Genomic DNA, 18,672 nt, shown 5'->3' with positions numbered 1-18,672 from the left:
CTCTTACTATTGAGGCATCAACTACTTATTTAAATGCAATGATGGTGTCGCACTCAACTCAGAAAAAAGAGCTACTCGATCAGCCACTAGAGGAGAGTGCAATATTCCAAATCGTAAAACTTCTTTTGGTAAATCATCTTTTTCTTTTGTGGCTATAACTCAGTGGAATACTCTCCCCACACACCTTATTACGTGTACAAATCCTTTTATCTTCTTGGGTTTGATAAAAGCTTGGTTACTGTCACAACAAAACTGTACACACTTGTGATGTGTGTGTGTGATTGAAATTGGGATAGGTAAGGATTTATTGGGTGGGATTAATTTTTGGAAGGATGGATTAATTGAGGAAATGAAAGTCTTAATTGTAAGTTAAGAGCGATTGTGATGTAAAATTTTAAATTTAAATGTTCTTGTATTTTATTTTTATACAACAGTTCTTTCTGGTTCTCGAATCTGATTGGCTAAGAGCCATACGATATTGTGCTGATAACAGCACTGTAGCCGCTTCACCTTTAGTATTATTCCGCCACCTAGTGAATGGAGGTCCTAAGCAGGCTCATCTCTGAATGGAAAAACACAGACGCCCTGTTTGAATCACTCTCCGTGTATCTCATTAGTTTACTAGCTCATAAATCAGTCTGAATCCCCAATCTGAAGTTATTAGTCAAAGATCAGCGCTCTTGGATGTTACGTTACAGTTAATGGGAGAAATGTCTTGTCACATCGTGTGGATTATTAACACTTGGAAAGAGGAATATAAACACTCGTTTTTTTTTCTGGAGCTATATTTCTTATCAGAACGCGAAAACACCGTGAAACAGCAGGTAAGCACCGCAGCTTTTAAATGTGGACATTGATCATTTACTTTATCGTGACCTGACTATTAAAACATGTTATGAGATATCGCCACTGGTATATTTATAAGCAGCATGCAAAAACATCTCTCTGACACTTATAAAAAACAGTTTTATATAGTACTGACAAGAACAAAGTTTAATAATAATAATCGAGTGCTCGTATCACGTTAAGAATAAATGAGAAAGCAATAGTAACGTTATACAAATAGTTTTATTAACTTTTACCTCGCGCCAAAACAATAACAACACAAAAGACACTAAATATGAATTAAAAAACAAGTAATAGTTTGATCATGACACCAAATACTGCTGATTTGATCTCATTTTGACGATCATAAACAAACAAGGCCAACATGAGAGCCAGGGTATCTCTGTCAGAAATGTAGCCCAGAGAGGGCGGTGGTCAGCGGGGCGAGTGAACACTGATGTCCGCTCATGCTTTGGTTCTCATTCGTACCGAATCTCACTAAGCAAACGTTCAAACAGGCGCTATCTTTACTAATCGACTGCAGATTTAAATATAATACATATACATTCTCGACTGAACTAATCTTAAAACTACACTTTGTGACCAAGAAACGGTAATATAAAGTAACGGCTTTTCCGTCCATTGAGTTGTTATGAGCTTCAAAGCAGCCGAAAGTTTTACCTGTCATTCTGGCCGCCCTCAAATCGAGTCGTGTCTGTCTGCGTCCTGCAAGACGGAGGCGTCAGTTGTAGTAGGCGTGTCTTGTAGTAGTAGGAGGCGTGTCTAGTACTTTTCTAAATCGCGGTCCACCACGCGAGATCGTCGTCGAAGTCAGAAGCACATCAACAACGAAAAGCCTTTTAATGGTAAATTTCGTTTTCTTAATGCAGATTCATTCAGTGTTGTGTAATTAGAGAGGCTATTAAAACAGTGTCGGTACCTTGTGCATATGTATGCATAAAACGTATGGGTGGAGTGTTTTTGAACTGGGATTCTGCTGGTTGATTAAAAGCAATACATTTATTAATTCCTTGTATTAATAAAATCTATATATTTATTCTTCCAGGGATTAATAATAAGTGAAAGTGATGAAGATGGCGTTTCCAATCAGATATTTAAATCAACAAAAGAAAATGAGACTAAGCCAGGGGTATTATTATAATTAACAATAAATTAAAGAAGTGCCTTATGAGTCTATTTTTTATGTTGTTCTTTGTTTATTTACAAATCAAACCGGTATGAGATACAAACACAGCACACAGTCAATTGTACATTATAAACATGCATAAACATTATAAGCTTACTTACATACTACACAGTGTTAAAACACACACGTAAACATTGCAAATTAATTATTGTAAATCAATGCGTTACAACAACCTCCTTCCCTATGTCCCCATTTTAATAATAATAATAAACACCTTTAACAAAAAGAAAGCAGATTAATAATTCATTTTTTATTTAAGACATTTCTCATTTAACACATTTCTCATTCAACACATTCATGTAACATTTCTCATGTAACATTAATTTAAGACATTTCTCATGTAACATTAATTTAAGACATTTCTCATGTACCACATTTCTCATTGAACACATTCATGTAACATTTCTCATATAACACATTCAATTAAGACGTTTCTCATTTAACACATTTCATATAACACATTCATTTAAGATGCTTTAACAAGCCACAATGGACTTTAATCGTTGTATTTTCAATTTTTTGAAAAAACAATTCCATGTCCTCAAAATACTCAAAATTAAAAACGAACGGATCCATAATTTTATGCTTTTCATCAGCATTTAAGGTGTCACCATTAAAAATGAAATTCTCCAGTGACTCTACAGCCTCGCTGTCTTCCATGCCAAGGAAGCGTGGCACCTGGACCTCACCTTTGAAGAGGTTCTGTTCCTTCAGCTGTGCTACCAAATTGCTCGCTTCCTGCATGTCTTCAATATTCTGCATGAGGTAAAAAACAATGAATTAAAATAAATATTACTGATGATAGAAACAAGATAAGAAAATCTCACTAACAGGAGGATAGTTATGAGAAAGCCTTCACATGTCATGTATTCATTGGGATGAATTTGTGACCATTTTGCATTTATAATAACATTTACCAGTTGGCCACACCACCACCTTTCATACTAAATATTGCTTCTCCATAACAGTAATTTTTGTACTAAACTTCAATAATTCTGAAAGATCTATGTGTCATACTAACAAAGAAATAGTCTGGCTAAAATCAGAAGTGGAACATCACGGTCATGACTACATTTTTGCAGAGCACATTCAGAATTGGGTCAACATTCTGTTTACAATAACTAGATCTAAAGTTTGACAAAATTCACTGTATGTCCTTTTATACTATTACCATTACTAATCCTTTGTGCTATTTGCCAGTCTTAAATAGTAAAATATGTTACCATTGTTTTCACTGGTGGCTCCTCTTCTTCCTCCACTCTCAAAGCCTGAAACAGACAACACAAACTTGTTTGCATTTTGTGATGCTTTTGCAGTAGAAAACTTATTTGATGATAAAGAAAAGTGACCTTGGGGCCATCAACCAAAATCACAGGAAGCCTTTGTCCTTGCGCTTCCACGCTCATAAAAAGGACGAGTTACAACAGGTATATTTATGTTTATTGTGAATTGTACTTTGTACAATAGTTTCAGATGCAAGGGAATACAATACAGAAGAGGGGACAAATATACAAAGAATGGAGGGGGGCTTACTGAGGATGGGCAGAGCTGTTGTGGGGGGTAAGTGTACTGCGTATGTTGTGAGGGTGGCCTTACTGAGCCTGATATGACCATCCGCTTTCACTACGTATATGGTGTAATGAAATTAAAGTCGAGCGGAGCCACTAGGCGGCGCAGCCTAGCTAGGTCTTTCTGGTTAATGGACCCATGTCGCAGCAGGCAGTTAAGTCAGTTTTTCCAGGAAGTAGCAAAGTACTAGCCTGGGTGCCAGCCGATCTTACCCCCGCCCACAAGATTTTGAAAACGGGAATATCGGTCTGGGGTTTCTGCGTTGAGGAGCTACTATGCTTGGACAAATGCTGGTCGAACCAATCAAATTGTCAGGGCGGGCTTTATACGATGATGGACAGATAATCAACAGTAACATAATTAACCACGTCACCAAAGAGCGCGTGTGTTGAATGGCTGCCGCTGTAGAGTTCAGATGTGTGGATTCTGACATTGAGTCTTTTCTAAAAGATATCGACAGAGCATTGATTTTAAAAGAGGAACAGAGAAACGCGAGCAGGGCATTTGTTGATGTTTTTGCCGTCTTTCCTATTCGGCAAAAGTTGGTCGCAACTGAAATGGCTAACGTTATCACGGCGATGCGACTCAGCGTGCATGACGAGATGGATATAATTAGCGGTCGTTGCCAGCTTCTTTTCGGAATCCCGGAATCGTGGTTGCTGAATAAGTGGAGGGACATGCTAGGCTCCAATATTTTCAAGCCAACGTAATGGGTATCGTCGTGGATGAAGTTCACCTAACGTACAAATGGTAAGAGATAGTCTTACTCTATGACTTAGTAAATACTTCATGTTGTGATATAAACGAAATGTTGTAAACATAATAGGTGTTGATGTACATTCGCTAACTCGGTATAATCACAATGTTAGTGTCATTGTAGCGAAATAACTAGCAGTTTGGTCAGGCTGCAAAGACATAATTTCAACATATGTCACACACTCCGTTGCTCTGATTGGTCGTAGGTCTATCCAATTGAGTGCAGAGGCATTTTTTGGTTGAGACACGCCTCATAATTATAGCTTAATGGAGCGGTATCAGACTCAAATTCTGACTAGAATTGAGTATGACAACGTCAGGCTAGCAAAGTACCCTATTTTTCGGACTATAAGTCGCTCCGGAGTTTAAGTCGCATTACTCAAAAAATGCATCATGAAGAGGAAAAAAACATATAAGTCGCACTGGACTTTAAGTCGGATTTATTTATTTTTTTCGGCTGCATATTTTAATAATTTGAGTTTGTAATCTGCAGAATAGGATTTTCTTTTTGGGGTCATTTTGTTAAGTCTTTCTCAATTATCTTTGAGTTTACAGTTTCAATTGTTTTCAGTTAATTTTTTCAGGAGTGGGATAGAAGAGCAGCATAAAACACCCTCTGGTGGTTGTAGACAGTAATATTTTATATTGGTTCATGTTAATTTTGGCATATAAGTCGCACCTGACTATAAGTCGCAGGACCAGCCAAACTATGAAAAAAAGTGTGACTTATAGTCCGGAAAATACGGTAAGCGCAGGTGTAACTATTAAAAGCCAATAATTTTGTCTTCACAATGTTTACTTTTTCATCTAGCAAATGTACAAGCAACCATCATCTGTGTTTACGACCATTGGTCCAATGTGCAAAAAGCTTGTCGTGGCTAAATGAGGTAGTGGAGGGAAATAAGAGTGAAATACAAATATTATCAGAAATGCAATAACCTGAAGCATAAATCCTGTTATTAAGTGTTAAATCATGTGAGAATCTGTAAATGCCCTAATGTTAAATAAGTACTTGTCCAGTTGGAAGTTCTCCATCAACATGATACACCACCACCTCCTAAGGGCCATACCCTTATTGGAAAATAGGTGCATACTGTTGTTGAAATATAATTTGAAGTCATTGTTTTTGTTTTATTAATTATTATCATATGTATCTGTTCCCCTAAATATGAAAGAAACAGCAAGGTAATGGAAGCTATTAGCTGGAATCCATGCCTTTGTTTTCATAGGGCAAATTGACCATTTGTTATCTACTCAAAGGGGGATGATCTGGGATGTGTTTACACAGACCCCTTTCTGCTGAAATGGTTAACTGATCAAAGGGGGATGATCAGGAATGCATTTACAGCTGTCCTTTCTTGCCTGACTGTAACCTCTCTTTCATGTTTATATTGTAATCTAAAGGCATTGTTTCCATCTGAAGGGACTGCCCCCTTCGAATGGCTTTAAATGTAATGCATGTATACCCAAAGTCAGACTTGGTTACTGCAGCACCCCGAGCTCTATGCTCTGATTCCAAGAACGCTTTCTGCAATAAAGACTACTGCTCGAGGAAATCCAAGTCTCCTGGTCTTCGCTAAAAAAGTTTCCAACAGATGGTGCCGTGACCCGGATAGAGCTTCTCATTTCACCAAATATCTACTAACATCGCTCCAGACTGATTTTTTCAGCTCAACTTTGATTTGGTGAGTGTCACTCTATCAAAAGAACCTCTACAGACCAGTACATGTGGTTAAGTGTTAACAGACAGCTGCAGGGTTCTGTTAACAGATGTTGGTTTACCCTCTGTTTAGCCAGAGAAGAATTTGTGTTATCCTCTGTTTATCAGAGAAGAAATTTTGGTTATCCTCTGTTTCAGGCAGAGAAGAAGTTTGGTTATCCTCTGTTTCAGGCAGAGAAGAAGTTTGGTTATCCCCTGTTCAGACAGAGAAGAATTTGGTTATCCTCTGCTTGGTCAGAGAAGAAGCTTGGTGTATCTTTTGTGTATCAGAGAAGGCTACAGATGAATAAGAGCAAATAGGTCATCCTCTGTTTAAGAAAAGAATTTGGGCTATCTTCTAATTTGTGGGGGAGATTAACAACAGTGGTTGTCTGTTAAAAGAAATCCACTTAAAGGTAAAAATGGTTAAAAGGCATCCTAGACTGATTCCCACATCTGAGAAAGGTGGACTTGCAACCCCTTTATGGTCAGACAATGAGTTTAGCATAATCCTGAATAATCACATGGATTCTATTGTGACAGAATCAGTTAGACAAAATCTAACACAGAAATTTGGTATTGATCCAGATAGGACGTGGACTCTTGAAGAGTGCAAGAAAGTTTTGGGGGCCTGTGTTAGAAAGAACAACACAAAAGGCATTATCTACTGTTACAGAGAATACAGTTTGGCTTTAGCTGCAAAGCAAACTGAGTGTATTGCAAAACTAGAGAAGAAAATTCAAGATATGTGTTCTCATGCTATCTCTCCTAATGAGAAGATAGGCCATGACATGTCTTCAATAGAAGACAATCAGAAACAACACTCAGATGTCCATCCTGACTTACAGTCTGTTAGACAGAAACACAGTGTTTGTGTTAATCACAGAAATAATACAAGTGAGAAATCATGTGATTCAGTTAAGGTGTGTGGAGCAAGGAAAAAGGCTCAAAGTGAAAATGTTGGAACTGCATTTCCTTCAATGTCAGTAGTTCAGCTACAAGATGTAGCTCCAGAAACAATAGATAGACTTGCTGAGAGTTTGCCATCAGCACATGCTAATTTTTCTGAGTTCAGAGGAGCATTGTCCAGAAAAATCGGTTTGTATGACTTGTCTTTAGCTAACATACTGCAGCTTATGTCACAAATTTTGTCTGAATCAGAATTCAGTACTTTTGAAACTGCTGTTAAAAGTTATGAGTTACAGGATGCAAATAAAGATGGGTTAAGAGAAGGAGTGTTAGCCATACTGAGGGACATTGTTGGACCAAAGGTTGATTGGACTAAGATCACTAGTTGTGTGCAAAGAAAGAATGAAACTGTGAGTGAATACACAGAAAGGTTTTGTCAGTCAGCTGCAGCATACAGTGGGATAGCAAATAATCCTGAGGATGTATTAAATAATAAGGGACCACTAGTCCGCACATGGTTTGATGGCCTTTCATCTGAATACAGAAATGCTCTGCCCTTCCTAGACCTAACATGGTCTAATGCAACTCTGAGAGGCAATTTGGACAGAGTAACCACTTGGGAACGAGATTCTGATGTTAAGACGAATGTCAAAATAGCAGCAGCATTGCTGAATAAGGCTAACAAAGAAAGTGGGCCAAATAAATGTCTTAGGAGGGAAATCAAATGTCACTACTGCGGGAAGCAAGGGCATTATTTAAAAGAGTGTAGGAGAGGCAAAAAGATACTTGGAGAAATTAACAGTGTTTCTCAGCTCTTACAGAGCCTGCTTACAATACTGAAGCAGCCCCTCCCGTCTACACCTAATCTGTGGGGCAGCTTGCTAAGGGTCTAATCATTAAGGCTGTGAGAGGTTATTGTTGTATTAAATTTGACAAGGATGAAATCTGGATGATGTCTACTATGACTGATGTTTCTTTAGAGTATTTTGTTGTTGTTGTTGAAGAATTTATTTTACAGTTTAAAAGGAGGATTAGATTATTTAGAATTTAAGATGTTGATAGCTCCTATGTTGACAGGGACAGACTAGGACACATGGACCAGTGAGGAGCCCAGGGCAGAACCGAATGCAATAAGCGTCGGGGGCCAAACCCTGTGGTGAAGATTCCCTCATAGGTTTTTTCCCCTCATATAGTTTATCCTCACCTCACCTGGTCCTTAGGTGTCAAACTAAACAGACTAGGGTAAAAAAAAAACACTATACGATCAATGACATTTTAATTTAAGGTTATAAAAATCTATACGATCACAATGAAGTTAACAATCACAAGGAAGTTAAAATGATATGATAACAAGGATATTTTAAACATAAAATGTAGTATGAGAGTACTGCTCTTTCGTGTCTTTCTTTTTGTGTTGCAGATACTGGACATGACAGTGACACCCTGGTGTGAGTCACCCTGGAAAGCTTTCAGTGTGGACAAGAGTCATTTCGCGAAGAATTTGGAGTGTCAAAAAAAAAAAATCAACATACTGTAACATCTGAAACGACTGTTAGCAGCAAAACACAACGCATCTACATTCAATTACTGCAGAACTTTCAGTTTTTAGTTCCAAAAAAAAAAAAAAACAGAATCATGATATTCTGTGCCAATTCACACACGTCAAATGTGCCTGTAACTTCCAATGTTACAAGACTAGAAGATGGGACATTATGTTAACCAACATATGTCAAAGAATGGACTTGAAGGTTTAGAATTAAATTATGTGAGAGTTATTTAGAACTCTCAAAGGGGGAATTGTTGAAATATAATTTGAAGTCATTGTTTTTGTTTTATTAATTATTATCATATGTATCTGTTCCCCTAAATATGAAAGAAACAGCAAGGTAATGGAAGCTATTAGCTGGAATCCATGCCTTTGTTTTCATAGGGCAAATTGACCATTTGTTATCTACTCAAAGGGGGATGATCTGGGATGTGTTTACACAGACCCCCTTCCTGCTGTAATGGTTATCTGACCAAAGGGGGATGATCAGGAATGTGTTTTACAGCTGTCCTTTCTTGCCTGACTGTAACCTCTCTTTCATGTTTATATTGTAATCTAAAGGCTTTGTTTCAATCTGAAGGGACTGCCCCCTTCGAATGGCTTTAAATGTAATGCATGTATACCCAAAGTCAGACTTGGTTACTGCAGCACCCCGAGCTCTATGCTCTGATTCCAAGAACGCTTTCTGCAATAAAGACTACTGCTCGAGGAAATCCAAGTCTCCTGGTCTTCGCTAAAAAAGTTTCCAACACTGTTAATTACAAATGTTCCAAAGTTCATGGTGAATTCAGTGAAGTTGTGAGAAGGAAATCACACTGAGAACCTAGGCTAGACTTTATAATATCATGTCTGTTGCATGCATGTTGTGTAGAGTTGTAAAACGCAATCCTTTGTTAATTTACCCTAAAAATACAGTGACTGTAAAGAGTAGAACAATATTCAATATGACCTTAAACATGACATATCCCACATGGAACAAACATATATAAACATATATGTTTCAATATAGGTTTTGATATAGGTTTTACATATGTGTGACATATATAAAATTGGCCGTTTTCCTATATTATATGTACATATATGTACAGATATGTTAACCTATATATTGGTAAAATTATTAAAATCTGTAGCTGCTAATAAATTAAACATAAATAAAGGTCCAACCAATGACAGTCTGCACCTGCAGGAGCCAGGATTCAAACCTCCAACCTTCCGATCACAAAACAAAATCATACGCCGTACCATACGCCTCTGTTGGGATTCGAACACTGAACCTTCCGATCATTGGACAACTCACTCTACCATCTGCGCTACTGTCGCTGTCAAAGAACCTGGAACAGTATAACCACCGTTTTGTTTAATTGTTCAGAAATCTCGATTTTTGGTTGTGCATTCCAATTAATATCAATTCAATTGCAGTTGGTTTGTTTTGACTTAAACCTTCATAATTTAAAAAATACAGCTAAGCTTACGTTCTCAGATACTGTGACTCCCTGCTCACAATGTCACTGAATTGACCATTAACTATTCACCTGAACAGTTTATTATCGCTATAATCATTGACCATCAAAACATAGACAAGACAACACATTTTCAGGAGATATGATGCAAAATACATAATTCGGTTATGGCGACGTTAAAATAGTTCGTAAAGAATGTTAAACAGTAGCACAAACACAAAAAAACAGCTTGTAAAAACAAAACATTCATTCTTGTTAATTCACTTCTTTCGTACTTACCGACATCATCTTAACTTCCTCGCGTGATGCGTGATCTAGAAGTTTTACCGCGAAAGAGGCAGATCTATTCTTCTTCTTCTTCTTCTTCTTTGAGCTTATTGGCGGCTCGGAAAGATCTCGCGTGGTGGACTGCGATTTAAAAAAGTACAAGACACGCCTCCTAATACAAGACACGCCTACTACAACTGACGCCTCCGTCTTGCAGGACGCAGACAGATACTGTTGCTCAAATCCGTGGCGGAAGAAGTAGTTCTCAAACAAAGAGGCTTTTAAAATAACTCCGTTGTTGTTTTCTAGTTTTCGTTTTTTAAACGTGTGCCGTCGAACTGTTGTATAAAAGCAATATCGCTCTCAGAGTCGTGTGATATAGCTCTATATCATCACGGCTGTGATTGCCTCCGGCACTCGGCCTGCGGCCTCGTGCCTCTGGCCTAATCACAGCCGTGATGATATAGAGCTATATCGCACTCCTACTCGAGCGATATTGCTTAAAGGAGTAGTCCACTTTAAAGATGGGGTCCATTGACTTTTCATAGTAGGAGAAAAATATACTATGGTAAGTCAATGGGCCCCATCTATAAAGTGGACTACTCCTTTAAGTATGGAATTTTATATTATTGTGTTGTTGACCTGTCAAGGGACTACAGGCGGAAAATAGCACTTGTGCTACAACCTGGCACAAGGCATCTCTCCTTGTTTTAATACAAGGTTAATGTTAATTTTGTGCATTGTCCCTGCTTAAATAAATGAAACTGAAACTAATGCTGATTTTTGATTGATCTGAGCTCACAAATAACTAAACAACTGGTCAAATGTGTTCATTAGAAGTGGGCGTCCCAATAGTTTTGTCCATTTATTATCGTTTTTTTCAGACAGGGTTTAGATATATCCAAGACTAGGACTTAGTTATATAAGGACATTTAAGTAGTTTATACAAACATACCTTACAGAAAATCATTACTGGTGTGCATCTGGAGACAAAACAATGGCACTGATATATATTTAAGATATGTCCGTGCAAGCTGATTTTAGTTAGGAAAGCTCAAACAAGCATTTTAGTCTGGGACTAGACTTAAAACCTGTCTGGGATAACTCCCCCATGGTGTATTTTTATTGAATGATTTCAGATAGACATCGTGTCTGTGTGTTTTTTCATTATTTATTCTGAGCTGGACAAAAAACATCTGTATTGTGTTCTGCTTGTTAACTTTAAAACCAACATTCTTCAATGTAAAATCATTCCAGTTAAATACAAACGGCTAATTCAGATTTCATTGTAGTCTTGAATGCTCTGTGCAGTAGTATGTATTTAGAAATCATTTAATTCTCATACAAATTTAAGATTTTACAATAACGCAACAAAACATGACCATTTGCAACAAATGTAAAGTAAGCCCAAGTCTACAGCTGCAAATTTGGCAGAAGATACCCCAGCACTGATGAGAACATGAATTTATTTCACTATAAGAGCCCGTAATATCAGCACGTGGTGTTTGCATGGCACTTGCCATCTTTTAGAGAGATTCAGTCATCTGACTGATGATCTTATGGAGAATAAATGTCTGAAGCTGTCTATCATTTTACTGTATGTACATGTATACACAATCTCTGAAATAAACAATGCATTGAGGTTGTGTGTGTGTGTGTGTGTGTGTGTGTGTGTGTGCGTGTGTGTGTGTGTGTGCGTGTGTGTGTGTGTGTGTGTGTGTGTGTGTGTGTGTGTGTGTGTGTGTATGCCTGTGTGTGCAACCATAGGTCACTGCCAGGAACCTCAAGCAACTCTTTTCACATACTGGATTAAAAACTGTATGTGTCTGTGCACAGGGCATGTTAGCATGTAAAATAAGATTAGAGAACAAAAGTAAACCTCTTTAATTGATTTGAGCAAACCCACAATCTGTAGATCGCAGCTTACAGGTCTTACAGAAGTCAGTTGTTCTTTGCATTCAGAATTTACAAGCAGTGGCATCATCTGATGTCTACAGATTTCAGTAGTGGTCTGGATTACGCTTCAGCGGGGGGATGTAGTATCTCTGCAAACGCTGTGACTCTTCCTTGGGCTGTACACATTGTGACAAAGAAAAGAAGAAACACTGCTGTAATGCACTCCTCAATCTGATCAGAATTCATAATATATCTGTTCATGACACTCCATTAGCTGCATTAGACTGAACCTCTCTAATCTCTTACAGCAGGGTTATGTTAATGGCCTTCTGGTTAAGTCTGGTTTCTCCCAAACCTTTTTTGGTTCCTTGCCTTCTCACTGCAAGACTGCTGACATCAGGTTGAAGTTTTATCAATTCATAATATTGCGTTTACTATAACCATTTAATTAAAACCTTACAGAACCTTTACTATTTTTTATTTAAAGGGGACTTGTTCCATGTTTAAGTGCTATAATTGGGACCCCAGTGCTTCTATCAACCTAGAAAATGTGAAAAAGATTAACCCAGTAACTTAGTTTTGGTTAACCATTCTCTGCAAGCATGTAAAAAATAGCTCATTAAAATTTGGCTCCCCTTGTGATGTCAGAATGGGGTTCTTATTATAAGAATCCTGCCCCTTAATCCGCACTATCCAGCCACAACACTGACACTTAGTGCAGAGATCAACTCATTTGCATTTTATCGGACACAACCAAAAACACCACATTTTTGCTCACACCTACAAAGTGTAACATGTTATAATAAATGATCTGTGAGGTATTTTTTTTATCTTGGTCAGATTATTCGCAGTCACGGTCTAAGTTTCGACTGTTATGTAGATGACATTCAACTCTATCTATCTTACCACCACTTCCCCCTCTGACCCCCCCCCCCCCACTTGCTTACTGACTGCCTTTCTGACTTAAAAACATGGATGCAACACAATTTTCGCAAACTCAACACAGATAAAACTGAAATTGTGCTGATTTGCCCTTAAAGCATGCTCTCCAAACTGTACACTTTCACTCTTAATATTGATGACTCCCCTGTCCACTCCACTTGTCAAAAACCTTGGCATTCAATTTGACTCCACTCTCAGTTTTGATCATCGTATCAAATCACTCACTAAAACGGCCTTCTTTTACCTCATCGCCCACCTCCGACCCTTCCCAGACTTTGGTTCCTTCATCACGTCCCGCCTAGATTACTGGAACTCACTTTTCCTTGGTCTCCCCACCAAATCCCTTCAAAGATTGCAATACATCCAAAACTCTGCAGCCAGGCTCCTTACACATACTAAACGATCTGCTCACATCACCCCCATTCTCCATCAACTCCACTGGCTACCAGTTCCTTCCTAGATTAAATACAAAGTACTACTACTCACCTTCAAAGCCCTCCATAACCTTGCTCCCCCATACATCTGAGACCTCTTGCTTACTTACACGCCCTCTCGTTCACTCAAACCTTCTAGTCATCCCATTGACTTTCCACCCTTGGTGTTAGGTCCTTCAGTGCCCTGACCCCCAAACTCTGGAACTCCCTCCCACAACCTCTTTGTGACTGTTCATCTCTTCCTTTCTTCAAAACGCATCTTAAGACTTTTTTTGTTTAATGATCACTTCTCCTTATACAATACATAGTCTTTTTACTGTATGTTTAGTTGTATTGCTATTTCTCATGTTTCTTATGTAATGTTTATCTGACTGTGTTATGCCATTCTTTCTATGTAAAGCGACCTTGGGTTTGAGAAAGGGCCATATAAAATAAACGTATTATTATTATTATTATTATTTTGAGCTAAAACTTCACATATGTACTCTGGGGACACCAAAGATTTATTTGACATCTTAAAAAAGATTCATGCAAATCCTTAATGTACATTATAGTTTTCCCATTTAATATTATAACCTTTTTTAATTTGATACCAGTCATGTGATACCAATCATCTTAAAAAAGGCGGAGTCCACGATGTTTGAAAGCCAATGTTGATATTTGAAATCACCTAAACAAACACGCCCCTACCCCAATAGAATCTGGACCTTCTGTTGATAGACCCGCCCCACACATACGCAACCCGGCAAGGATGTCGGTTAGTAGACACGCTCCTTACTGCTGATTGGCTATAAGTGTGTTTTGGTAGTCGGCCCGTCTCCTTTTCCAAAGCGTTTTTCAAACATCGTGGACTCCGCCTTTAAGTGACTAAATGTATATACTGTTTTAGCAGAATATGGGCCAGATTTACGTATAGCTTATTTTTGTGTCTGACCTTATTGAATATGCATTTCTAGGAGTTTCCCTTTCAGACACAAAATTAATGGAAGAAGATTATTTAAACGAGTCACGAAACATGATTTACTAATGTTTGCGTGTGTGATATTACAGCTATTTGTGCCATTATTTAACACAGGAAAAAACATGTGTCAAACCATTTTGCCCTTGAAATGACTGCAATTGTAGTTTTTTTATATTTGCTTGCAGAAATAAAAGAGGAGTCAGTAGGAGAAGTCACACAGTAGGAGGTGTTTCAAAACGTATTGTTAACCTTCACTTTCTAGTGTCCTTTAGCTTTGTTAGCTGTGATGTCTGTGTTGCTGAACTCAAGCGCATCAGGTGTTAGTAGATCTCATCAGCTCTGCTTATTTGTGACCCTGAACTAATTTGTGCTGCTCTTAGTAGTTTGCTTTGGTCTTTATGGAAATCAGCTGTTGCTTCTGTGTAATTTAGTAAATAACTCGCAGATATTACCAGACCCATCTGTGCTTTTTTGGAATTGTGCTCTCACACTAATTTGCCCCGTTTAATAAATCTTGCCCTATGTTGATACACAGCCCTCTTATAAAGCATCAAAGCAGATATCAGCTATCAGATGAAATGTTATTTCTGATGACCTCCATTTCTTGAAATGGTTTAGATTTTCCTATTTAGAATCCAATTACGTCTTACAAACAAGTATGTTTTTAACACCGTGACTGTAATGTACATATTCAGGTATATCAGGCCTTTACTACAATATATTTACTGTAAGCTGGTGAAAAGTGCTATAGAAGTATATGAACCTGAATAGAACAGATGATTACTTTGGTCAGACGTGACTGGCACTTTTTGGAGATAGCAGGCAGAGAGGCGCGGTGTGAAATTGTCAGGGCAGGGAAGGTGGACACTGGATAGGGGACTTTAGGAGTCGGCACCACAACGTTGAGTTTCGGAAGCTCCAAAGGAAAATGAGAAGCGTTTCGTCTACTAAGAGGGTCACCGGTCTGCTTTAGGTGCTGCAGAGAGGAAGTCCATCAATCAACTTTTTGTTTAAAGACCAAAATACCTTTATCAAGTATATGTACTATGGCTGTAACGATTAATCGTGTAAATGTGCGTTTTCTCAATGAATAATGAATAATAATTTTTGATTAATAAGGACTTCTTACTGACCAAAATGTACAAGCTGCGCATGAAACACAGAATCGATTTCAGACAGGTCTGTTTTAACGGGACACATGATTTCTCGTCACAGCACTAATATGTACATATAGATTGAGTCTGATTTTCTCATTCATTGAATCTTCAAGGTGATACCTGTCTTCTTCCCTGCCGTGCGATTCGCCACAGATGATCGACAGATGCCGGCGTCCCACCAGACACTCCCTCGACGGCTCCGAGGACCTTCCGCAGTCTTGCTGCTTTTCTCTCTGCGATCCTACAAGAGTCATGTGAAAGAAACAGCTCAAGCTGCACACGTTAACTGTTTGGGTGTTTTTCAATGAAAAGTGTCTCATCATCTAAGCCCGTTTCTCTCCTCAAGCCTATGTTCTATTACTCCGTTTTGTGCAGCTTACCGGAGTTCTCTGAAGCAGGGGTGCTGCAGCGCTGCGCTGGCGCTGATGCGTTCCTCCGGGTCATAGGTCAACATCAGGTGCAGCACAGACAGACTAGCAGCCGAACAGTGAGGAATGAGCTGAGAAATCCCACAGCCTTTGCGAATTGGGAAATCGAAGCTCATGGCACGAGACCTTCCAATGATCAAAGACAAAAAGAGCCTCAGTTTGGCTATAATGATGTTATCATTTTTATGACTGAAATGTATAGATTGAGTTTAAAACGTAGTGTCTAGAAAGTCCGAAATAATACACTTGTTTACACCCTGCAGTGGGAGTTTACACCTGGAGGTGTCCACATTAGATTATCGGGTGTAGAAGTGAATTCATCCTGATGTAAGGCTCGTTGTCTACTGTGCTAACCACGAAGGGAAAAGAGTTTTAAACCCAGGTGTGGCTTTAAAACAAAAAGAAGCTCCCCAACTCGAGGGGAAAGGCATTTTAATAGCAGAAGGGGGCGGGGACACTGTTTTATGTGTGAGCAGAGCGAAATGACTTCTCTCACTGTTTGAACTTCTTCAGAAGCGTGCTGTCTGGTGTGCCCAGAACATTGTGGATTTTGTTCAACTGGTCCAGCTCATTATGTCCAGGGAATAGAGGACTCGAGCTATAAGACATTAAAACGACTGATCAGAATACACACATGACCACAATAAGTACAAAAGCGCCACGGTTGACGTTCAGAAGTCTTGAAGAACCTGAGGATTTCAAAGAAGACACATCCTGCGCTCCACATGTCCATCTTCTCAGAATAGTGTCCATCTGTGAGTAAACATTCAGGTGCTCTGTACCAGCGTGTGGAGATGTATTCAGTGTGAGGAGGTCTGGAGTAGATGCTCCTGCAGGAACCGAAGTCTGCCAGCTTTAGCACATCATTCTAGAAACAAAACCAATGGAAATGATTTGATGTTCTGCTTTTCTTAGTGAAGACTTTCGTTCGTGTGTGACTTAGATTGAATAGTTTACTTGCTTTGATCAGGATGTTCTCTGGCTTCACATCTCTGTGAAATATTCCATTGCTGAAAAACAGTTCGATCAGATATCTTTAAATAAAAGCCCGGCAGATTTCTGTCTGTCATGTCACTCATCCACTGAGCTTAGACTCACCTGTGCATGTGATCGAGAGATCTGCACAACTGATACACGTAATGTTTGACTTTACTCTCGGGCAAAGGATACTGCCGTCCTGCAGATAAAAATGTCAAAATTAAAGTCTAAACTTTTGCAGATGTCCTTGTAATGGTTGACTCGGGCCGCTGCTGAGGTGAAATGAACATATGAATGAATGACAATACCTTTAATGAATTCATATATGTTCATTTCCATAAGTTCACATATCAGTGACAGACTTCCAGAGTCCTGGTCACTATAAAAACAAGAGACTGTGTGATGAGCTCAACCTGTCACAGTGTAACACGTATATGAACAGACAGTCTGTGGAAACACATTTCCTCTTCTGAATGAATCTGATTATGTATAGACAGCATATAGACTTAAAAAAACACTCACTAGATGAGTTCATGAAGCTGAAGGATGTTGAGATGTGGACTGAGTCTCTTCATGGCTTGAACTTCTCTCAGACTGTTCGCCTGATCCGCACTGACAACCATTCACAAAAATCATGTCATTTTCATCATAATTATTATTGACTGTTTATATTTTATTCATCATTCATGAGCAAAGAACAGTCAAAAACACAGATGATCACTTCAATATAATTCATTCACGTCCTGTGGGACGTGAGGGGTTAAACGTGTGACCTCAGCGTGACCACAAGGTCATATCTAGTGTCTGATGACGTCACACCTGTCTATTGGCTGTTTCATGGTTTTACAGGCGTAATATTTGCCGTCTTTCAGACTCTGCACCTTCATCACCTCAGAGAAAGTTCCCTCTCCGATCTTCCTGATGACTCTATAATCTACAGGGAGAAAAAATCAACATGAAACAACAACAACGAAATAAAACACAGAACGTGTCGGCGTGACTCACGGTTCATTCCTCAGACAAGCACACCGCATGACAGAAAAAGCTTTAATTTTTGCTTCCAATGCTTTAAATCGCGCAATAATGACAGAAAGATTCGTAAAAGAAATGACATTGATCGGCGAACTTCAGCGCGAGTACGCGGCCAACGGTCGCCATGGCAACGGCGCGCAGCTGAACTCTGCCACATTCACCTGACCCCTGTCACATTTCATACAGATTTCGTCAATAATAATTACAAAAATGATAATGATGGATAAATGTCACCTCTGCTCGTCAGATGACTCCTGCGATCCATCGCGCTCTGGTGCCGATCATCTGGATGATTTCAGTCGAAACGTGTTTCACACTGACGATTCAATCCCGCAAATTTACACACATTTCCTTTTCCATTTAAATACGTTTACAGTTTACAATAAACTGCCCGGCTGATAAACACATTCATCAGCTCATCTTGAAAAATGTCCAGACAGGGAGCTTTAACTTAGAATCACTGCGGCGCATTTGTAAACAAACCAGATTAGGAATATTACAATTGTTCGATATTATACAGTTTAAACGTCTTTCTCTTCGATTGGTTTTTAATCGTACAGCTTAATTGTTTTATTTTGATGTGCGCTCCAGTCAATACCACAAACG

The 18,672-nt window shown here is 38.8% G+C and overlaps 1 protein-coding gene across 7 annotated transcripts; it reads right to left on the bottom strand.

Annotated features, from left to right (window-relative positions):
- Positions 1 to 10,849: 10,849 nt before the first annotated feature.
- LOC129417089 (MAPK/MAK/MRK overlapping kinase) lies at positions 10,850 to 18,441 on the bottom strand. 7 transcript variants are annotated; one of them, XR_012370619.1, is made up of 13 exons: positions 18,301 to 18,441; positions 17,854 to 17,968; positions 17,557 to 17,646; positions 17,343 to 17,413; positions 17,155 to 17,233; positions 17,018 to 17,066; positions 16,746 to 16,924; positions 16,553 to 16,654; positions 16,009 to 16,182; positions 15,749 to 15,869; positions 15,235 to 15,447; positions 12,147 to 12,310; positions 10,850 to 11,735 (listed from the first exon to the last, which is right to left on the bottom strand). XR_012370619.1 is itself a non-coding variant. In XM_055171545.2 (12 exons), exons 1-12 carry the CDS (start codon positions 18,329 to 18,331, stop codon positions 12,239 to 12,241), a joined length of 1,296 nt encoding a protein of 431 aa, XP_055027520.1. In that variant the 5' UTR covers positions 18,332 to 18,441; the 3' UTR covers positions 10,850 to 12,238. The 7 variants fall into 7 exon arrangements, 6 of the variants coding, with proteins under 6 accessions (XP_055027520.1, XP_055027521.1, XP_073725922.1 ...); XM_055171545.2 differs by having other exon boundaries at positions 10,850 to 12,310; XM_055171546.2 differs by having other exon boundaries at positions 10,850 to 12,310; positions 15,256 to 15,447.
- Between the last annotated feature and the right edge of the window lie 231 nt (positions 18,442 to 18,672).

This window comes from Misgurnus anguillicaudatus, chromosome 7 (assembly GCF_027580225.2).
Source record: "Misgurnus anguillicaudatus chromosome 7, ASM2758022v2, whole genome shotgun sequence".
Classification (NCBI taxonomy): Eukaryota; Metazoa; Chordata; class Actinopteri; order Cypriniformes; family Cobitidae; genus Misgurnus; species Misgurnus anguillicaudatus.
This window is presented reverse-complemented; position numbering and strand designations above follow the sequence as displayed.